Source organism: Cnephaeus nilssonii (assembly GCF_951640355.1).
Source record: "Cnephaeus nilssonii genome assembly, chromosome: 5".
In the NCBI taxonomy this organism is placed as follows: domain Eukaryota; kingdom Metazoa; phylum Chordata; class Mammalia; order Chiroptera; family Vespertilionidae; genus Cnephaeus; species Cnephaeus nilssonii.
In genome coordinates this window covers 44,762,227-44,786,608 of record NC_137076.1, presented here as the reverse complement: position 1 = coordinate 44,786,608, position 24,382 = coordinate 44,762,227, and the positions used below count along the sequence as shown (strand labels likewise).

The 24,382-nt window shown below is 37.5% G+C and overlaps 1 protein-coding gene across 1 annotated transcript in view; it reads right to left on the bottom strand.

The window, feature by feature from the left end:
- The window catches only part of TMEM144 (transmembrane protein 144), a gene marked incomplete at both ends in the record, with an annotated part of 31,048 nt that extends 7,817 nt beyond the window's left edge, over positions 1-23,231 (bottom strand). Inside the window, 10 exon segments of the mRNA XM_079770655.1 lie at positions 2,472-2,569; positions 4,280-4,399; positions 7,666-7,784; positions 9,649-9,653; positions 9,657-9,725; positions 11,595-11,676; positions 16,553-16,633; positions 18,661-18,760; positions 20,936-21,058; positions 23,123-23,231. Coding sequence (XP_079626781.1) covers positions 2,472-2,569; positions 4,280-4,399; positions 7,666-7,784; positions 9,649-9,653; positions 9,657-9,725; positions 11,595-11,676; positions 16,553-16,633; positions 18,661-18,760; positions 20,936-21,058; positions 23,123-23,231 — 906 coding nt within the window.
- Between the last annotated feature and the right edge of the window lie 1,151 nt (positions 23,232-24,382).

The window sequence follows — 24,382 nt, the reverse complement described above, 5'->3', positions numbered from 1 at the left end:
CGAGAACCTCGTGGCAATGGGACCTGTTCCTTTGTCCCCCAGCAACACTGTCCTTCCAGGGAGTAGTCCTCAAGCACCACAGGAAGCTATGCCCACTGGGTGGGATGCCTGTGCTTGGATCAGTGGTTCAAGAATAATCCCTTTGGCTGGCAAGTCTCCGAAGCTAACATGACCACTCCCACTGGCCCCTCTGCCCACACTCCATCTACCTCAGCAATTCATTTCCTCTGACCTAGGCTTTAATGGTCCGCTGTACATCTTCACCATAATTTAATACAAGAAACAGTGTTTGGAAAACCATCTCTCTTTCGAAATATTCTTTTGTAAAGAATATTACTCAACGTTGTTTAATGTTCCTTGCAAAAGGCCCCATATGATAAATTCTGTTTAAAAGGTAATGCTAGAAGATAAGTTGTCTTTTCTGAGAAAATGTTATCAGTTAAAAATAATTAGCTACCTCATTATATTACCCACTTTTACACGTGCAAAGCAAAACTTAATTTTTAGTTGCATAAATATTTACCTTTTGTGCTACTTGCTTCATTTCTCATTTTTATTATAGTTTTGATATTCGATTTGTGTTTGTATTTCTATTTGTCTTGTGTGGCTTGATTGTATCTATGTGTTGTTTTTGTTTTGTTTTTATTATCCCCACCCAAAGATTTTTTTTTCCATTGTTTTTTTTTTTAGAGAGAGTGGAGGGAAGGTGAGGAGAGGGAGAGAGAGAGATCGATATGAGAGAGAGACACACTGATTAGTTACCTCCCACGCATCCAGGGCCAGGGATCAAGTGAGCCTGCAACCCAGGTATGTGTCCTTGACCTGGAATCAAACCTGAGAACCTTCAGTCCAAGGGCCGATGCTCTAACCACTTAGCAAACCGGCCAGGGTGTATCTGTATCTTTTATATGAAATTGCTTCCAGTACTTTTTAGAGAACCCACATTTGTTCAAGAATATAATATTTATATCTCTAGTCAAGGAGAATATCATACTGTATACTTTTCCATGCAAATTTACTTGCCCATTATATTTTCCCATATTATATAACATTAAATATCCTTGATATGATGAGAAACAAACCCCTTTGTGGAAAGACTTTGGGTTCTTTGCCATTCTAATATGAAGACTTAAACCTAAAAAAATTCCTTATAACATATTCGATTTCGATAACATTTTCCCTCAGCAAAGATTATGAATGTCACAATGTGGGTTCTTTAAATTAAAAGAAAAGACTAATTTGTTTGAATTTAGTTGCACTTTAAAGCTAACTGTTTTGTGAACATAATAGAATTGTCAAAAATATACTGTTTAAAATCCAGAATTTATATTAAAATTTAAGGATGTTTCAAACTTTAATGCAATGTGTTTTAGATTAGACAATATGTTTTTAAAAATTAGTTTTCTAGGTTTGCCCAGGTGTGCTGATGAAATGTTTCAGGAAAATTTTATGATGATGATTTAAAAGCAGGGGCTGCTGTGTGAATATATGTCAGTCCTATTACCATAATGAACCCAAAACAAACTCTAAATTAGATTCTATGCTGATGGCATAAAGTAGCACTGTGTACTGGAAACTCTGAATGGAGAAGCCTTGAGATTTCCACTTGTTTTCTCACTCCAACAATGCTGAGTGGTTGCCTCAATTTTCTTATCTTCAAAATGGGGACAATCTTATTTATACTTGTCCTTTCTATGTCAAAGGAAGTATTTTTGTTTTTCTGTTACCTACCTGTAGTCTACATAATTGGCACCTAAAAAAAGTCAGATGAAGCAAATTGCATTATGTATGCCATGATGAATGGCATTATCCAGACACAGTACTTTGCTTTAGCGCTTTCTGAAAGCCTTCCTTAAAAATATTGAAGTTCCATATGAAGAGGAGTAGGAAATGCTTTCTGTTTCACAAAGTTGTCATGTGATTCACGTGTGATAATACCAAAGCATTTTTACATTTATAAGCTGTTATATAGAGGAGGATATTGTTATAAATAGCAAGTTATAATGTATCCAAAATGACAGTAGGTAAAATGACCCGACAAACACTGCAAAGATATAAAAAAAATGAACAAATCTGCTAAAGTGAAGTTACCCAATGTTCCCCTAGCAATCACGGACATGAGATAGACTCGTTATCAGTTTATCTACATCAGGGGTGGGGCCCGGAAAATTGTTTGGTTTGGCCCTGTCAAGGCATTAGGGGTGGGTTAATTAAATGTTTGACCAAATATAGCAGGCTAATTTTTAAATTGATAATTTTGTTTGGCTCCTTAAATGATATTATAAATATCCAAATGGCCCTGGCAGAAAAAATGTTCCCCACCCCTAATCTACATGAATCTCTATTATACGAATTGTCCACCTAAAAAAATCAAACTTCATAACAGTCTTAGTGATTCACTAAGAATACTTCAGAAAAATTAGATTTACATTTGAAAAACAAAAATGTGGAGAAACAGTTTAGCTACTCACAGCAGTGACTATGGGAAAACTGACCACAGTGCTGAGAGAGTGATTAGTGATGAACCAGCAGCAGGTGGCTGTTGCCCACAGTATTCCTAACAGAAATCCTGAAACACACCCGAACATCACACATTTACAAGACACGTTCCCCTCCTGAAAAATTCATGCTCTAGAGTTAGCAGGAATATTAAAGTACACATACCAATGCATTCCTATACACACTGTTGGCCAACTTGGATTTTTGAGCTATGCTTTATGATCATTTTGGAAACCAACTGATTGCTCTTGACTGCTGTGGGTATCATTATCAATCCTCTCAACTTACTGACATGACATAAAGTACCCAAAGTAGTAACTGAGTAAAGATTGGGTATTGGATCTGAACATGCTCTGCAATCACCATTCACTCTAAACCATGAACATAACAATATGTGAAATTCTGAATGTTGCTTGTAGCTAAGGGAAAAAAACTTAGAATTTATATGAAAACACCAGCTAAAAATTTCATGATAATTTAACTAAGCCTTCTACCATTTTTATGGTCTAGTGCCGTGGTTGGCAAACTGCGGTTTGCAAGCCACATGTGGCTCTTTGGCCCCTTGAGTGTGGCTCTTCCACAAAATACCACGGCCTGGGCAAGTCTATTTTGAAGAAGTGATGTTAGAAGAAGTTTAAGTTTAAAAAATTGGGCTCTCAAAATAAATTTCAATCGTTGTACTGTTGATATTTGGCTTTGTTGACTAATGAGTTTGCCGACCACTGGTCTAGTGGTATAGTAACACACTTGGGCTTAAATCAATCAGGCACTCAAAAAAAAAAAAAAATGAGTCTCTGACATACGGTTTTATTTTGTTCTATAAAATTTATAAAATTTTACTTGTGGACATTTATTCCAAATTGATTGTAGAAAAATCATAAGTAAGAAATTATACATGTATATTTTTTACCATCAAGGCCTAATGGATTAAGTCCAAAAGCATGTGCATTTAACACGCTTTTTGAGCTCTCAAACAATTTCTCCTTACTTTTTAGAAAAAAAAATGTTTGCTTTTCCAAGTGACTACAGATTCCTATTCATTGATACTTTTAAAAATCAAAGTCATAGGACTCCTCTGACTTTTAATGGGAATCCTTAGATAGTAGAGAAGAAATAATAAAGTCTGATGGTCAAGTTGTTTTGGCATAGGAAATGATGTTAGATGCATTGTTCAAATTTTAAGTTCTATAATAATGACTAACATTTTACATTCAGTTTCATGGCTTATAAATCCTTCATAGTTGGTGGTGAACTGGGCTAAAGCAATAAGGGAATGAAAACACACACACACACACACATACACACACACACACACACACAGAATGTCTTGACTTCCAGAAGATGATTATTTATATTAAACGAGAGGCCCGGTGCACAGATTCGTGCACCGGTGGGGTTCTTTGGCCTGGCCTGCAGGGATCAGGCTGAAACCAGCTCTCCGATATCCCCCAAGGAGTCCCAGATTGTGAGAGGGCACAGGCCAGGCCAAGGGACCCCTCTGGTGTATAAATCTGTGCACCAGTTCTCTAGTATGCATATAAGATCTTTGGTTAATCTCTTTCCGCCTTCCTCCCTATCCCCTTCCCTCTGAGATTCATCAGCCTGTTCCGTGTTTCCATGCTTGTGGTTTCTGCTCCTGTGTTGAGCATCTTCCCCTGGTGGTCAGTGCATATCATAGCTACCGGCTGATCAGCCGGTCACTTAGGCTTTTATATGTATAGATGAGTAGAGAATGGCATTTTTGTGGAGTGAGAAGATTTTCTGTAGTAAATATTCTTACCTGGCAAGACTGCTTCAGGATATAGTTTAGGATTATTTTTCATGGCTATACAGTAAGCCAGAAAGTAGATGGTACTTGTAAGAAAGATGCCACTGGCGTGTGCAAAAACATAGTCTAAATCTGAAAATAGATTATAAAGCTCTCAAGTATATCATTTTAGTTATTTCAAGTGTAGAGTTCTAAAACAAAACAAACTCACCAAAATGAACCTTAAACATAAAGGCACCATTAATTATATTTTATCACCCTAGTTTTCTGCATCCTCTTTATATAGAGTTACTAGAGGCCCGGTGCACGAAATTTGTGCACTTGGGGGGCATGTCCCTCAGCCTAGCCTGCACCCTCTTGCAGTCTGGAAGCCCTCGGGGGATGTCTGACAGTTGGACATCCTTAGTGCTGCCACGGAGGTGGGAGAGGCTCCCACCACCACTGCTGCGCTCACCAGCCGTGCGCCCAGCTTCTGACTGAGCGGCGCTTCCCATGGGAGTGCACTGACCACCAGGGGTCAGCTCCTGCGTTGAGCGTCTGCCCTCTGGTGGTCAGTGCGCATCATAGCAACCAGTCGTTTGGATGATTTGCATATTAGCCTTTTATTATATAGGATAATTAACATATCTAAAACCAGAAAATAGTACATACTAAATTAGTTACTATAATCAAATCTAAAAGGCTCATTTTTGTGATCATCTTTGGAAAGCTAAATAAGCAGCACCATGCGAATACAATGTTAATATCTCCTTTTTAAGAATAGTATTTAGACCTAATTTTTCTAATGGCTGCAGTCATTGTAGCAAATTTCCAGTAGGCTGTAGTGGGAGGGGGTGTGTGAAAATTTGGGGGGACTGCTAACTTCATATGGTCTAGTGATCAATCTGGAGACCAGTATCGCTGTTGCAGATGACATCTATATAGAAGAATATTAGGAAGTTACCCCAAAGAGAGTTTTATTCAATTGCTTATTATAAACCTAATTACACTAGGGATTTGACACATGATGGACTGAGAAACCCCAACTCCACTGACTGTTTAAGAGGATGGTACTTTGGCCATAAAGATGAGTGTGCTACAGGTCCCGGCTGGGAAGGCCACATTGGTCTCAATGGTTCTCTCAACTAAAATTCTGACTTAAGATAAATGGTCACATTTAGGGAGGAAAGTTTAAAGATCAAAGAGTTTGTCTATTCTTCAGAAATATTAAGTCCTACTTATGGATCACATAAGAACACCACGCCCACCCACCTATGCACTACCAAAAATGGCAGCATATCATAACAATGAAAAGCACAGGCCGCTGGGTGGTACTCCTCTATCCAATACTTGCTAACTTTGAGACTTGGGTAAATTACCTAATCTTTTTCTGTCTTAATTTTTCAATTATAAAACAAGAATAATTAACAGGCCCTAGCTGGTTTGGCTCAGTGGATAGAGCGTCGGCCTGGGGACTGAAGGGACCCAGGTTTGATTCTGGTCAAGGGCACATGCCTGGGGTTGTGGGCTTGATCCCCAGTGTGGGTTGTGCAGGAGGCAGCTGATCGATGTTTCTCTTTCATCACTGATGTTTCTGTCTCTCTCTCTCTCTATCCCTCTCCCTTCCTCTCTAAAATCAATAAAAATATATTTTAAAAAAAGAATAATTAACTGTTCAACCAGTAATGCTGTTATAATGGAATTCAACCAGTAACATTGCTACAAATGAGTTATCATTGTAATGTGCTTAGAACAGTGCCTAGCAGAGCATGCACTACTTATGTGTTTGTTAAATAAATAAAATAAAAATTATGCCCACCCCCTAGAATTATTTTTTAATAAGCTGTGTTCCTTTCAGACTATATTTGAGCTGTCATAAGAAAGATCCCCGAGAACTGACTGCACTGTTTATGAAAAGAAATTGTCAAGGACATTGTTTATTATGTCCCAGTACCAAGGACAACTGTACTCCTGAACAATTAGTTGTTTTTATCTAGTGTTCGCCAAATCGTGGGACCGATCTGATTTCCATGTGGCTATAAGAAATCTTAGAGCCAGACTTGTGGTTCATTTCTCTCAAGTGCACAAGTGTAGTACAGTTTTTAGATTAATTTCTGGTTCCATTATATTTTTTCACTCTTGTTTTTCTTTCTCTTTTAATTTATCCTATGTGTTATTCTATCTTTAATAGTTTTTATCCTTTAAAAATGCAAAGAGTAAAAATATGAGAAGTATTTGTATCAAATCTAAAAGAAAAGGGAGAAGTTAAAGGTTTGAATACTGTTCATGGGGCTGAATATAAAAATGAACAAAGCAACTATGGTTACCTATTCTAAGTCTATCTGCTCATCTAAAGTTAAAATCCTAGCCTTTCCATCAATCTTTCCCCATGACTTTGGTCCTCCAAACTTCTCCCTTATTTGAACATCGACCATATTATTTTTCTGTACCATCCAATTTAGAACTTTATTACCCATGATCTCATTCTTTTATCATTTCATGGGTGTAAGCCATGTTCCAACACCTTTTCATCTCCTTTTGAGCCTCCACAAGGCTATTGCACGCAGTGTTGAATTTATGCCTAAGAAATTAATTCTATCACTAGAAGCAGATTATTAGGGAGCATTATGTTGGGCCTTTCAATGTACCACTCTGTGCTTAGAAAGTAATATCCTCTGATTAAATAGGCTCTACTGTGACCTTTAGGAAGCTTATACTTAGACCTTTACTTGATTTTAAAGTACTATATACTGGATTTTAGGTTTTTGTTTTTTTTAAGAGAACACATATTTTCTCACATATCATCTAACAGAAAGTAATCTCCAAAGCTTAGTGTAAAGCTGGAAACCATGTGTTAAGATCCAAGGAGTTGAATGCTGACCAGAGTAAAGTTGATTATATTTATATTTTAAAGATCACATGAAAATACTCACAGTCCTTTACTACTTTTAATCTTTAATGCCTTTCTAATTCACCACTTGCAATAAAAAAGTAAGATCAAATGTATGTACCAGTATTTACTATGATCGCATTCTTTTTTAATTAAATTTATTGGGGTGACATTGCTTAATAAAATTATGTAGGTTTCAGGTGTACAGTTGGATAATACACCATCTCAATATTGTATTGTGGGACAAATATGTGACACCTTAATCAATAAGGAAATTAAAAAAAAATATTGTACTGTGTGCTCACCACCCCAAGTCAAGCCTCCTTCCATCACCATTTATCCCTCTTTACCCTGTTCTATCTGTCCTCACCATTCCCCCCCTTTCCCTCTGGTAAGCACCATACTGTAGTCTGGTGTTTTGTTGTTGTTGTTGGTTTTTGTTGTTGTTTTGCTTAATCCCTTTATCTTTCTTAAGTAGAAAATCAGGTATTAAGTTTATTGATAAAGTAAAATAACTTTTTACTCTTACCATACTGGCTTGCCCCTGCATATATACTATCATTTCTTTTGCTGTGGTCCTTGATATAAATGATTGGCACAAATGTGGATCCATAGAGTATTCCAGATATCACTGCAAAACTGCAGCCCCTTAAAAAAACAAATAATTACTATTAATCTTGGTTGAAAGCAATATTTCTGACAAACACACAAATGGAATAATAAATTAAAGCATGCTTCAAAATGCAAATCACAAGCAATTATGCAGAAATGGCCCATCTATCTCAAGCTCTATGGCTGGGCAGAAGTCAAGGAAGTACCCTGCAGTGTCAGAATGCCATCAGGACAAAGAGTGCAGCTTAGGTCTTCCACTGTCTAATTCTGGAGATGCATGATTTACAGAAATTATATTTGGATTATCATTATAATTGTCATTGCATAGTTCAGAAGATTGCCATCATATTATACAGTCTCCATAAATAAACTTGGCTCTTAAATTAAGTTATGAAGTATTTGTGGACTGACACTATGCCCTCTGCTTTAAAAAACAAAACAAAACAAAACAAAACACTGTATCATATCCAGCACAGGGCTAAGGCATACTAAGTACTAAACCCAGGTTTGTTCAAAACAACTATGGAGATCCACCAATTTGCCTGTGTCTTATTGACTGTGGCATGGTCAAGAGGAAGTGCTAATTTAATAAAACAATCTAGATAGTCAAGGTAAAACATTGCTTGTTGTAAGAAGGAAATGTTTCTTTTCAAGCACTGGAGTTATGTTGACTCCTCAGACTTGATAGTTACATGAAGCAAGTGTTTCCAATGATTTTGGGGGTAGGTGACTAGTATTTTTGAAGAATCCCTTTAACTTAATACAAAAGGACAATGGCATGAAACAGGAAAGAGTTTTGGGCAAAAACCATCCTTTCCAAACTGAAAAAGAAATTCTTAAAGTCTATTTTAATAGAGCTTTAAGGAATACAAAATTGTAGAAACTCAGAGGGCCAACTCAGCAATGAGCTCTGTTCAAATTAGAAATCCTATGTCATGGTGAAGCCTGGACCACACAGTCCTGGAGGCGTGTCCCCAACACAGACCAGGCTAATAGACCAGGTCTGTCTAATTGTGTGACAACTAAACGTATTTTTTCTGAACAAACATTTCCTTAATCAAGGAGATGCTTTGTGAAAAAAATATTTTGTTTGAGAGATCTGTTTTATTGTGAAACAAAAAGAGCAACGTATTTAATTCTTCCAAAGCTTGTTTATGTCTTTCATTTGTTCTATTTATTTAAATGTTTACTGAACATTTTCTATACACCAGGCACTACCTCTTTCTCATCGTGAGGATATTGTATATGCTCACCGAAGAAATGCTTTATATTCTTGAGGCAAAAGAAGATGTCACCACATAAAGTCCAAAACAGTCATCAGTTGTAAAATGCAAGCAGTATGCTATTACATAGTTTCATAATTCTTTGTCAGCTCCTAAAACTCTAAACTATAGGGGCTGATGTTGAGCCTAAATCTTTCAGTTCTTATGAAGTCATTTGGGGGAGGAGGGTAGGGCCTATATAGAAACAAAATGTTCTACCACATCTGACAGGGAATATCTTGGGATTACAAACCTAACAACAGTAGAGAGATTTCCTGTGGAAGGTGCACATCCTGAGCAAGGCAGTACTAGGGAAGTGAGTTGCCTAATTCAGCTGGGATTGCTGTTAGCATGCTGTGGCCTATACGACCTCTTTTACTTTCGGTACAAAAGTCTTGCAAAACGAGATTCCTTTTTATCAGCTACTTTTTGGCTAAGGATACTGCAGTGGCTTAGCAATTCCTTGAAGCACTGAGACAAAGGACCTCTGCATCTAAAAATTCAGCAGGGGACAAGAGAGTCTCTAAAAAAGTGAGCTTGTGTTACCATTTTCTTCTTGAACTCAGTCCATGACCACTTCACTCTGGTGATCTTTGCTTTAATCAAATAGAAAACAGAATACTAGACCCTCTTCTTACACCATTCAGGACTGCACTGGAGAAAGTTTATCCACCCAGGAGGAACCAGGACAGGGATCTTGAGTTTTGTTGGTCACCTATTAAAAACAGAGGCACAAACCAAAACAAGAACAGCAGTTACTTGATAATCACATTGGTCACAAAAAGATATTCAGTGTTTTTCTCTACTCAAACATACTTCAAAGTATGAACATTTTATACTATGTGTTCTCTTTCCTGTGGATATCCCTAGACTCAAATGTTTCTGATTCTGATCCTCTTTTAATTCGGAACCGGTGTGTGGGTAATTGGTAAGTTGTCCGTGTATATATATATTTTTTACAGTTTTAACATATGTCAATTTTGAGACACCTATCAAAATTAACAAAAGTTATTATTGCTTGTTTCATTTGCATATTTTAATAATCTGCTAAATTAAAACCAAGGAAAACTCAAAGATCCTCTACTATGGACTGCCTTAAGTCAATAGGCATTTTTTTATTCAAAAATTTTTAATACTGTAATTAGTTAATAAGACATTTCCAGCCATGTTTCAAAATTAGACTAATATTCTAAGTCCGAAAAAATTATGAGCAAATTCATAGAATTTCTACTATTGTAATCATCCTTGCCTCTTAGCTGAAGTTTCTTGATGTTATACTCCTGCTTTTGTAAGAGATAAGAAACTAGATTTGCAATCTTTGCCCTGTGCTAAGTCACATTTTCCTTTGGCCATAACTAAGGAGCTCATGGTGTGTGCTTGCATACTAACCGATTATGCTGTTTATACACCTTTAAACTTGGTTTACTTGTGTCCTTCCATTTTGCCTAGAAAAACCTTGCCTACTATGTATCTATTACCAAGTTGCATTTATGTTATTTTATATTTTTGTTCCTTTGCTGGAAGGGTGGTTGGTTAGGAGATATATCTGGATCCCTAAAGTGGGCAAGGAATACCAGACATCTTCTCTCACCCCCAACTCCTTCATTCTCGTGAAAACATTTCCCTGATTAGAGATGCTTCTGGATTAATAAATCTCTTTCTCTTACACTTAGCTAATTTTATTTAACTTTAGTGTCAGTTTAACTGAGATTTCAGTCACCTTAAGCTGATAAGAGTTTTGGTAAGAGAAGAAGAGAGAGAGAAGATAGGACTGATTTTGAAGTAAGGAGTAGAGGCAGCACCTTCCGGGGAGGCAGTACCTCAGTGCAGGTGAGAAACGGCAGACTCAGAGGGCACTTATTATGCACCAGGCACTGCCTGTAGAATAGATTCTTGGAATAGGAAGGACTAGAGTTGGGGCTCACAGCAATGCGGGGTTACCCTGAAATCACTTCTGCATAAGTAGTCCTGGCACTTCTGCTGTGTCAGATCTCTTCTAAATGTCACTCCTGTTTAATCTAGATTTGCTATTCCAGGTTAATTTAGGTTCATCAAAGTCAAACAGTCACTCCTTGCATATTTTCTGTCTTTGTCCTTTGAGTGGAACAAGATATGGCAGAAACAAGAAATAGGATGAAAATTAAGTTCAATGCCTTGACCTACACTTTCATTGGCTTCCTCTGACCTATGCCCCCTGGCCTCCCTGGGCCTACTTTAAAACCTCCCTCCTCCTTCTTTCTAAAGTAACTTCCATATTTCTCTATAATACTCAGGGTTCTCCTATTGTAGAAATCCTTAAGTCATCCCAAAATGTGGGCTTGTATGGTATATATACACATCTTCTAGTAGCAATCTACTGTTAACAAAAATAAATAGGCTCATGTGTTTGCTGGGAAGCTTTCCTGGGGAAATATTGCTACATAGACTTAGTTGTAATAAATAAGATATCTTAGATAGCCCTGACTGGAAAAAACAAAACAAAACACGAAAAACACCCCCTTCTCATTTTTGTTTCAAATCGATGCATTTTCCTTTTATCTTAACTTTATGTTTCAAATAAAGTTGTCTCTCATGCTAGACTTACATGCTCCGTCATTAATGATGTGGTGTCCATAGAACACGTGTTCTTTGGTATTTCACTTTTGATGAAGAGACATATGAAAGTACTGTAAGGAAAATACATTTTAGTGATATGTATCATGAACCCTGGTTCAGTTAAAACACAGCTTAAATAAAATTCTAATGGCATGATGATTACTTTCAAACTGCCTCTTCAGCGGTCCTGCCATTTCTCCAGGACTGCCATGCTCTTTGGTGTCTCTCATGGTCCTTAACGGCAACAGGTTAAAAGCTAAACTCATAGGCTTTCCCCCTAAATCAGATCTTTCTCTTGATTTTCTTGTTTCAGTCCATGGCTCCATCTTTCTTTTCATTCCTGCTTAACCCTGGAATTACATGGTAAAATAATACAAATAAAAAAATACCTTGAAATAATATTTTTTTACTATTATATTGACACCCCCTCCCCAAATTTTAATAACATCTTGCTAGGAACCAAGATCAACAGTAATTAATATAAATGCAAGAAGTCCATCAGAAGGCTGACCTGGGCTCCTTTTTAATTCACAGGGTGAATTTGCATTTTATTACCTACTGCTGACTCAATGGCCTAAAGCAAACTCCCCCCTAACCTGATAATCTTACTGTTTACTAAACAATCACCTTTGATATGTCTGTTTGCATTCCTAAAAGGCAATTGTGTATTCTAGTAAATAAAAGCAGATGGGAACTGAGACTCAGTGGAACTTGACTACTACAGTTAAGTTTTCTCTGGCTTCCCCCCATAATTTCAAAATTATTATTTCTTGTCTTGTGTTTTAATTTGCGCGTCAGCTCTTTCTCCAAGCCTTTGAACCCGAAAGCCATGCTGGCCATGGCTTTTCACAACATCTCAGTTGGAAACAGGTAACCCTGATTGGGAGTGCAGAACTGTGCATCTCCCATGGAGGAGACAGAGGCCATCTACCAAAGCCACAGGTGTGTCCACTCCTGATGTAAACAATAAAGTATAAGAACAATTTACATAGCATTTACATTGTATTAGGTATTATGTGTAATCTAGAAACTATTTAAAGTATATGGGAGGGTTGTGTTATATAAGGGACTTGAGTATCTGTGATTTTGATATCTGCAGGGGGTCCTGAAACCAGTGCCCCATGATACTGAGGGACAACTATGCAGGGAGAAAGATGTACTAGGAAGAAGGGTTGAAGCTAACACTGTGGAGGATATGCCAGATTAAGGAGACAAATTTATTCTGAATCCAATAGGGAACCTGAAGAAGTTCTTAAATAAAAGAGTGATGACCATATTTGATAGCACATACAACCAAGTCAAACTGGCAAAAGGAAAGAATGGAATTAGGGAAATTAAATGTGAGGTATATAGATGGGTAGGTAGTAAGGACCCAAAGTAATGGAAAACCTGTGAAATATTCAGACATTTATAACATTAGGTAAAGGGTGGTGTATAAAATGAAAGAAAAAAAATGAAGGTGAGAGGTTTTGATTTTGAAAGATTGTGGCTAATACCTTTTACAAAAAGAGGGCATTGAGGAAGAGGAGCCAGGTTGCAGGGAAGGGTAAAATGAGAAAAGTAATTCTGATTGGAAAATGCTGAAGGCAAAGAGAAAGGAACTAATAGTCTAGTGTTTGTAGAGTGCTGAATTAGCAGAGTCCCCATGCACAATTGCAATTAATTTCACTTCAGATTGAGTAGGAGAAGCCTGGGAGGCAGCTATGTAGAGATGTCTAATCTGGTCTATAGATAGATGTAAGGACTGTGGCTCTGAAGAAAGGTAATGGCTAAAAACAAAGATTTGGGTTTCCTCACAACACAACTCTCCTGAGAAGACCAATTAAGTGAGAAGCGGGAAGAATGGAGAATAGACCCCGGGAGAATCCAGAGCATTAATTTTAATTGAAAAGAAAATCTGCTTTTGTATGAACTCTGACTCCTGGATCATCATTAAGACATGTTTAAGAGAGTATCCTGCCCTAACTGGTTTGGCTCAGTGGATAGAGCGTCGGCCTGTGGACTGAAGGGTCCCAGGTTTGATTCCAGTCAAGGGCATGTACCTCAGTTGCGGGCATATCCACAGTGGGTTTGTGCATGAGGCAGCTGATCGATGTTTCTCTCCCATTGATACTTCTAACTATCCCTCTCCCTTCCTCTCTGTTAAAAAAAAAAAAATTAACTTAAAAAAAAAAAAGAGAGAGTGTTCTGGACACTGTTTCTTGGTGTCAGCTCCACTCCCACCCCTATAGATTCTCTCCTGAATATGAGGCGTAGAAGACTGAAATCTACATTTTCTCAAACTGTATTGGCAGCTAGGTTTTGCCAATGGAAGGCAGATGCACAAGATTAAAAGGTGGGGGACACCATTTGGTTTTAGTGATGGCTCCAGAAATTTCAGCAGCAGCGGTAGGTTGCTCAGGGCAGAGGCAGCTGTTCAGCAGTGCTGACCAGATGTGTGCTCTGGGTGTACGATGGTACCACCTTCCTCCTCCGGCTCCACTGGGCCTTATAACACTTTGTAAACAATCCCATGTTAAATCCTCTGCTGTTTAAAATACCTAGAGCACTACTAGTTGTAAAGACTGACTGATACTTGAGGGAAGCCACTGCTTGCCAATACTGTCAGTGCACCAAGGAAACACGGAAGGCCAATGGACCTTGGGTGTTAGCAGGGCTGATGCTAAGCACCATTGAGATAGTTGTGGCTCAAGGTAATTCCCCAACCTGATAATCCTTTTACTGTTTACCAAACTTTACCTTTGATATGCCTGTATGCTTTGCTAGAGGGCAAGATGTGTATCTAAAACTGAATAAAAAGCAGACAGGACCCAGTATGGGGGGGGGGGTTGCCTCTTCAAGAAAGAGGTCTTCACCTGGCCCCTCATGCCTTCTAAATTCATATTTCTTGTATAGCATTTTCACTTGTGCGTCGGCTTCTCCTTCAGATCCTGAACCCTGCTGCGAAAGTTGCGGCAGATACTCACCTTAGATATGATATAGGACAAATTAAGGCTAGAAATGACCTACCCAATCCTTTAAAAACTGGATTGTGTGGAGAAGAGAAGCAATAATTTCAATTAAAAAAAAAAAAAAGAAAAGCAACATCCTAAACCAATGTAACCTTATTCCAAGTTTTTTTATACTGACCATGAAACTCCAAGCTTATTCAATGAATGCCCTTCAAAACAAACTGATTTAATTAAGTTAAAATAATGAACTGAAAGGTCCCAGAAATTCCTCTCAGTAAAGAAGCATAGAAGGGAGCACCACAGAAAAAGCTCATCGCATTTTCCTGCCTCAGACAAGCTTCAAACCAAGCTACATGAGTCCCTGGGTACACCAATTAGCTTACCATAGAGTTGGACAACACATGTCCAAAGGGGAAACAACAAATAAGCATGAAAGTTGTTAATAAAAATAATGACTATTACGATAAAAATTACCCAATATATAGAGCAATGTGTCTAGCACCATACAAAGCACTCAACATATTTTATTTCATTTAATTCTTAAAATATATTACAAGGTTGGTGCAATTATTATCCCAAATTTATCCCCAGAGGAAGAAACCAAAGCTTGGAAAAAATAAGTGATTTTTCCAATATCACACAGGTAGAGGTGGTAGAACATGAATAATTTTTAATTTTAGAGAATGTGCACTATCTACAGAAAAAAAGAAATATGGAGAAAAACAATGCCTGATGGATCGGATAAATGGCCTTATTTACCATTAAAACTAAAGCATGCTAACATTACAATTTTCGGGTGCAAAGGAACTGTTTTTGAGAGAGATATTCAAAGCTGTATGAATTATATGGAATTCATAAAATTGCCTCCAACCAAAAATGTCAGGAATCTGCTATTTTAGAAGAATCTGTGTTATTTCTTCTCCTATTGGCCTGGAACCACTCTCTAAGGCAACATTTCAATGACAAAGAGATTGTTCCTGAGTGTAGCTGGGGAAAAGCTATCATTGCAGGAGGAAGGGAAATATAGCATTCTTTCCCTGAAGAATAAAAAAAGCACTAAAATCTTCCCAGGCAGGGCTATCCATTATGTGAAGCACTGACAGGGAATATAAATGGCATCTAGAGAGGAAAGAGGACTGCATTTAAGGTGACCTAATTTCTGTTAGAGTTCTATTGACTGAACACTGCCATATAGAGATTCCAAGTCATTTTCATCCTCATTCATACAGAATGTACAACTAGGCACAGATACATCTAAAAGTGTTTAAATGGGTGTATGTTTGCATAGGCCAGTGGTCGGCAAACTCATTAGTCAACAGAGCCAAATATCAACAGTACAACGATTGAAATTTATTTTGAGAGCCAAATTTTTTAAACTTAAACTATATAGGTAGGTACATTGTTATTAACTTAATTAGGATGCTCCTAAGCTGGCCTTTGCTAAAAACTCACGGGGCCAAAGAGTCGCATGTGGCTCGCGAGCCGCGGTTTGCCGACCACTGGCATAGGTGATAGAGTTGGTTACCTAACCGGGTTAAGAAGAGTTGAGTGAAGTGACAGGGAAGTGGACACTGGGTGGCGCAGAGTAAGTGAGTAATAATAAGAGAGAATCAGCGGTTCTTCTGGGGGCCTCAGGATGCCAGCATAACATTTACTTACAGGGCATTTGTTAGTTTGCAAACTACTTCAATTCTAATTTTTAACCAATGTACTATGATTTTTAAAATATTGCAGATAATGAGAGTGAGCTTGAAAGAAGCTAAGTGACTTCCCCAGGGTCTCAAGGCTTTTTGAGAGCTAGGGCTTGGCCCCCTGGCCTCAGAGCTGGCATTTTTTTGTCCTCCCAAGCCACGTCTGTCAGTGTAAATGAAGAATCTGAGGGAAGGCATGTCAATGTATGAAATGCGGCTTTAAAAAAATATAAACAAGCCAGGATCTTTAACAAGTACTCTAAATGTTTAAAAGAAGAGATAAATCATTAGAAATAGCTATGTACCTGACCACTGATAGCCCAGCGCCCAAGTCATTTAGCAGTGGTTTTGCTACTTCTTCTGCATCCATTCCAAACCAGCCAAACCTGGAAATTGAGAAAGTCACATCAACGTCAATGCTGTTGAAAATGTGTTCATCAGAGTGATTAAGGGCTTGCACTCAGGGACAGATTCCTGGATTCAAATCATAGGTTCCTCACTTAATGGGACTTGGATAACGTATCTTCACTGTGCCTCAATTTCCCATCTTTAAATGAGGGCAATTATACCCACCTTATAGGTTTCTTATGAAGATTAAATGAGTTAATATATGTAAAAGTATTTGTGAATGTCCCTTTCTTACTAAGACTAAGAAAGAAGAAAGACAAAAAATGAGTTGAGTGGATAACTGAATGCTAATTGGTTGGTGGCAATTAAGCATAACATTTGAAACAGACTTGTAAATAACTGCAAGTTCTTTTTATTTTCATGCCTTGACATTGTAGTGGTCATTACCAACAATCACTGTGAAACATCTAGGGGAGAGAGAAAAGGAGGCAAGAAGAAAAGAGAAAACAGTACATGTAAAAAGCAGGGTAGGAAATGGGGAGAGGACAAAAAAGAATGTATTGGAGGCTAGTGTGTTTTGTTATTGTTGAAGTTGTTGTAGTGCTTAAGTGGGAAGACCAGATCAAAAAGTAAGGCCAGAGTAATAGCCTCCATTTTATTAATTTTACCAAACTCTACTTTAATGTTAATCTCAATGCTGACCAAGAGCAGTGCAGTGCGGCCCACGAGAACTTTCTGGGATCAGGGGCCTGTTCTATAGCTGTACTGTACAAGTGGGGAGCTTCTAGGCCAGTGATGGGCAACCTTTTGAGCTTGGTGTATCAAACTTCGCCAAAAAACTGAGCATAACTCGGGTAGTGTGTCACTTTGAGGAAAAAACTAACTCCAAGACTCTAGTCGCAAATGTTTCATCCTCAGGAGCAGCAAATGTTTCATCCTCGGCATGCGGCCGCGTGTCATCAGAAATGGCTACACGTGTCAGTGCTGACACGCGTGTCATAGGTTCGCCATCACTGTTCTAGGCAGATAGGGCTATTGAGCATCTGCAATGTGGCTAGTACAACTGAGGAAATGAATGCTTAATTTTTCCCAATTTTAATTAAATTAAATTTATAGTTTTAGCTTTTTATTATTTGTTTTTTTAATTGAATTATGTGCAGTTCTAAGATACATCATCTATGTGTATTACACTGTGTTTACCACCCAAAGTCAAATCTTCTTCCTTCACCGTATATTTGACCCTCTGTACCCTTGACTACTTCCCAACCCCTTCCCATTGGTAAGCACCATACTGTTGTAACTTTAAATATAAATGGCCACATATGGCCTGTGGCAACTATATTGAACAGCCTAGCTTTAGAACTGGGCTTGGCAAACTCTTCGTTAAAGAAGCAGAGAGTTAATATGTTAGGCTTTGCGGGCCAGATGGTACCTTGCAACTACTCAACTCTGTCATTGTAGTCTAAAACAGCCACAGACAACACTTAAATGGATCGGTTTGGCTGTGTTCCAATAACACTTTCTTTACAAAAATGTCTGGGAAGCTGGGCCCTAGTCTGTTGTCCCTGGCCCAGACTCTAGAGGGAAGAATATATGCTTTAGAACTAGAAGACCTGCGCTGAATCTGGCTTATTAGCTCTGTGACCTTCAGCAAGTTACTCAACTACTTTGTGTATCAGCTCTCTTATAAGATAGTGTTTACCTCATATATTTGTGACAATGAGCCATGAATGATGCATACATACAACATGTCATATAACAAATTGTCACACAATAGAAAGGGAACATAAATATCAGTTCCCTTTCTCTCTCTCTAGTGTCCCCCCCCCCCCCCCCCGAGAGATAATTTTTTTACTATATATTGATCAAATATTTAGATCACTTCTTTAGAACTTTGGGTAAATAATAATTAAAGGCAGCATATTTTATGCATATATCTTGGCTATAATCTTTAATATAGTAAGAATCATGTTATTCCTTTCAGCTAGACCAATCACTAACACTAGCCTTGCATAGAGTGTATGAGCTCAGAGAATCTTAGTTGAAATAATTAGCTTTGTGTTACCTTGAGTTTGTCCAACCAGTTAAGGCATTAAATGATCCCCAGATTAAGAGTCCAAGACCTAAACCAATGGTTTTCATCCCTGGGACAATAGCAATGTTCCCTGTAGATGTAACACACAGAAGAAAGGTTTTATTTTTTCAATTCAGAAAATACATTTATAAATTGAATTAATTTTTATTTTAACTTCAATGGAAACTTATGGGATTTGGACATATTTAGTAAAGCACAATTCCTCATTTTTAAAAATAAAATAACCACATTTTTTTTTTTTGCATTTAAACCCATGATTATGATTGCTAAAAGAATGAGGCTTAGAGCAAAATCAAACAAAAAAATATTGAATAGCTCCTTGTCTAACTGCACTAATACTCTTCAACCTTAACTTAGGTCTCTGTTCTGACTTTTTGCAACAACAATCAACAATTAAACCAGTGGTGACCATCCTCTTAGACTTGAACCAGAGCCAACCACTGATAGAAGTCGTTGGCCCTCTATGATCCTAGACCTTGCTCTTTCATCCTCACTATCTTGCTTCATTCATTGCTTTGTCCTCTTGAAGATCACTTAGGGCCAAATCCATGATCATTTTAAGTAGTTCTTAGCCCCTCAGCAGTCTGGCTTCACTCTAGCAATATTTTCTTGAAAGCTTTCCTCTCTTGACTTCTAAGTTGCTCTCATTTCCTGATTCCCTCCTGTTCTTCTCTTTAGTGCATTCGCTCAAGATTTAGGTTCCTGCTAAATATTTCCCCTAAAATACATTTCCACCTCTTGCTATATTCTACTTTGGGTAGTCGGCTAATTTCATGATTTCAGCTAGCAACTAGAGAGACATACTCTCAGCTATATAGGTCTATCCTGGACCTTCTCTACAGTTTTATGCTTCAAACTGTCAATAAGAGATCTCCAACCAGATGTTCCCCACTGTGGAAACAGCAGGGACTTCAAACTCAGGCGGTCCCACGCTGAACTCATAATTTCCCCTTTCAAACATGTTTCCCCCCCCCCATTATCCTCATCCTTGTCATTGATACCACCACCTTCCTAATCACCTGTGATAAAATCCCGACATCACCATAGGCTCTTTCATTTTGTCTACTACCCATATCAAATCAGTTACTAGGACCTATAGCATCCACACCTGCAAATATATAAAATTAGACCATTCTCCTATTGACTCCCAGTGGAACCTACTGGGTGAGTATAAATACTATGGGGTGGTTATCAAGTTCTGCAGGATAAATGGATGCATTCGGTGTTCTCCTATCCCAATTAGATATACTAAACAGAATCACATTAAGGTATAAGTGAGGGATAATAATTTAAATTCTAGTAGAAATTTAAAAGTTAACGTTTTTGTCCTCCAACTCATAAACTTCATTAAATCATTTATTCTGCAGATATTCAAATTAAGTGAGAACCCGATACATTTTTAACATTTTAAAATTTATTTGCTTTTAATAAAATTACCTCTAAAAATCCTTGATACTTGAAATTCTCTTAGCTAGAAAATTAGAAAGCTCTCCAGAGGTGTACTTATACATTCTTGATTGGCCAAGCAAAGGCATAAATTCTAGTTATATAATTTCAGGCATTGATAAGGCAACAGAGCGAAGCTTTTGTTTTTTTCCTGCCAGTGCTTTTGAAATTATAATGTATCTGTGCTTGGCTACTTTAAAAGACAAGTCCTGCCCTCACCAGCTTGGCTCAGTGGATAAAGTGTCTGCTTGTGGACTGAAGGGTTCTGGGTTCGATTCCAGTCAAGGGCACATGCCCCAGTTACCCTTGCGGGCTGGATCCCCAATAGGGGGCATGCAGGAGGCAGCCAATCAATGATTCTCTCTCATCACTAATATTTCTATCTCTTTCTCCCTCTCCCTGCTTCTCTGAAATCAATAAAAATATGTTTTTAAAAAAGACAAGTCCTAAAAATGATATTAGTAGAGACTATTATTTAATAAATATTTTCTGATAAACATGCTAGAGAAAGATAGGCGAGATCATGTAAACTCATATATGAGTTACACTTGAACAGACAGAGAACAATTGGTAATAATTTTGCTATAATTATCTATCAGGGACTAAGAACGAGGAGAAATGCACCAAAACTATTTATGGAGCATCTGAATGAAAGAAATTAAATTGTCAATTTCTAGTATCTATGACTAAGAATTACTCAGAATTACTATTTGTGCTGTTCTCTTCTATGAACCAGAGTTATTATGAGCATAGTATAAATTGATTTAAGTATTAAATGATAAATTATATCATACTTTACCAGTTGCCCAAATGCAGCCCCCCACCATTGCAAAAGGCCAGAAATTAGGGCAATGTGATATCAGATTGGCCACCAAGGCAACCAACCATCTAGCAGCACAGAGTACCCACTGGAGAAACATTCCTGGAAATAAAAGAAATTGGTGTCAGTGGTTCAAACTGATTTGAGTAAATTAAGGCTTAGGGATACCAATGGGATATTATTATAGGAATGGCCACAATTTACTGAATGCCTATATGCCAGGAACTTTGCACATTTAATATAATTCTTACAATTATTGTCCATCATAATTAACCCTGGTTCAAAGACAGAGAAAATGAATCTGAAATGAAGCAACTTGTACAAACAGCTAGAAGTTTGTAGAACTAGAATTTAAACCTAGGTTGTTTGACTCTAAAGCTTACTAAGCAGTGCATTTCTGCTTAACACCCCTTCCCACCTATTAGACAAATCAAATCTCTTCTACCAGAGTATTGGCAAGACTGAGTCTCTATATTTTTATCAGAGGCCACACCTAGTGCTGTCCACCACCAAAAACATGGCATTAGGGACTTTAGTACAGCAGTGATTTAAACCTTTGAGGATCATTTATGTCACTGTTGGGATTAAAATAAAGTCATTTATGGTCACATGTAGACCTTGTGCATTTAGAGTTGAATGCCTATGATGAGTCAGACATCACAAACCTGAGAATTAGCCTTGTAGGTCAGGGCTACTCTCCTTTCTACGCTCTGGGTTGCCATTTGCCAGTTATCGGAACAGTGCATGGTGATGTGGGTAAATCTGTACCTTTCTGAGGCTTCTGCATCAAGGTTTAGAGATTAAAAGGATAAAGAAAAAGTCAACCTTGGAAGAAATACTAAGCCAGTGATAACACAATGTATCACTTCTGACTCTAACTTTGGAAGATTTTGCCTGTGGAGGAAAGAGAAAAAATGGCTGTTAACCTCGCAGGCCAAAAAAATGTAGGATCGTAAAGATGAAAGGGAACATCATTTTACAAGTTCTTCATTTTATAAGTGAGAAACGGAGAACAGAAGAGCTGATGAAACTTGCCCAGGATCACGCAATTGTGAAATACCTAAAACCTAGGTCCTCTGTCCCTCAGTATGCTTTTTGTTCCTCTTTTAGTAGTTTCCATTCCTATCCTAACTCCAAAGGAAAAGAAAGGCTGCGGAGGGGAAAGATTTGTAATTTTATGGTCTGAGTTGTGACAAGACATAAAGAATCTGGGAGATAACGCATCTGCTTTCTAACAGGTGTTCACCATAACTTCTCCAATTCCTTCTTCTGGCTTTAATATAAAAGGCAGGTAGATAAAAACAACTGTTACTTCTTCCCTAAAATTCACATTATAGCCAGGTCTACTATAATGTGACATTACATTCCTAAAAATCACTGCACTATGCAAAATCATGCAGTAGAAACCACAGAGCTAATGGGGAAATTGGGGTTAGGGTATAACACAAAAACATCATCAACAACAGAGTAGAAAAAAAAAGATAGGAACCTGATAAAAATGATAGTACAGTTTTACACTGGGTACGTGGTTAAGAAATTCATAAATGCTACCATCAATGTGGCTCTTTAACTTTAAAAGACCTGAAGTTTGCTTATGGAAGTGGACATCGGGAAGTGTTACAGCTTGTAAGTTAGTGTGAAGTGGGTGGATGGAGTGTTCTAACATTAGATGAGGATGGTTGTAGTGCTGGGGGAGCTGGGGGATGTTTAAGGGGTGTGTGTGAGCGCGTTACTATGCATCTTTACCCATCTAGATGCAATGTTCTATGTTCACCTTGTTTTGTCAGAGTAAAAATTGCACATAAGCAAACACAAAATTCATGCTATGTTCAAATTGTTCTCTATTCTCTCAATTGCTTTGGAAATTTGTGTTTTCAAAACCCGTGTTATTCGTAGAATGGACTTCTTCTTTTGTAAACATAACAGATATGGCTAAAAAGCTTTCCTGACAGCTTTACCATGAAACACAATCTTAAGGTTGTCTTATACTAACTAACTCTCAGATAAACTGGCTTGGCATTATTAAGTGATTTAGTTTAAGCTTTATTCATTTGGTGCCAGGATAAACAAAATTTATTTTTGTAGCCATCATTTTTTAAAAGACCCAAATAGAGAACTTTGTATTTAAAAAGAATTTAAGGTTAACAACGAAGGAAAAATAGTTACCATCACCAGTATAATATTTTTTAAGTGGTACATAGTTTGAGCCAAACAAAAGGATGGCTACAGAAGAGGAGATGAAACCAAGGGTTAGTTCTGTTCCATTGTTGCTCATGGTTATAGTTCTGCCTGAGAGTGAACTGGTTCACTTTAGACTTGATGCAATTTTCAAGAGCTTCTGAAATAAAAGATATAAAAATTAAACAATGAAGAAGTTGTGAATCTGTGAACAAATTTTGATCAATAGATGATATTCATTGAGTTTTTTAAAAAGTATGCACAGATTCCTTCTTCCAGATATAGAGTTAGGATATTATGAAATTAGATATTATAATATGTTCATACTCCGTGGTCATTTATTCATTTTTTGAAATAAAAATAACTTTTGATCTCTAATCTACAATTTAAAAAACAACTGTCTTCAGAGCTTGAAAGCTTCACTTCTAAGATTTAGATACAGTTTTATTACATTATAAAAAATTCTTCTGTGTAGGTAGATGGGTATAATAAACAAATTGTAGACCAGGACTCTATTTACTTCAACTGGTTGTTGTGATAATCAAATGAGAGAGAAGTGTGAAGACTTTCAGAACTACTAGTGCCTTCACAAACAAAAGCCTGTTATATTTCCGACATGAGCTTCTAGGCATGCATAGGTTGAATCACTATTACATACTCAGGATCCGCTACAGATAAATGCACTTTTCTTCATCAGTAGTACCCCCACAGTGTCTAGTAACTTAAATAGTTCATAAATCCTTATATCTTTATGACTTAAAATAAAACTGAACAGATAGAATAATCTTCTAAAGATCTCTTCAAGAATTTCCTAAATCTCAAGATTTAGGTCCTTGAAGAATCACTCCTCAGGAATATCCGCACGTATATGTTAAGCAGTGGTGTGTTGTACAATATTATCAGTCGGTCCAGGACAATGTGAGGCAGCTAGGCAGCTCTCTGTATAATGTGGTAGCCACTAGCCACATATGAATAACTAAATTTCATTAAAGGAATTAAAATTAAGTTTACAAAATTTCAGTTCTTCAGTCATGTTAACCACATTCTCAGTAGCCACATATAGCCAGTAGCTACTACATAGGACAGTGTAGATATGAAACATTCTCTCATTGAAGAAAGTTCTATTGGATAACATTGCTAAGCTTACTAAAAAAGTTCTGGTCCTCACATGAAGAAAAGACCCCAAAACATAAAGAGCCAAGAATCAGGCATTTTTCATACGGTACATTTGGAAAAGGCTAATAAACA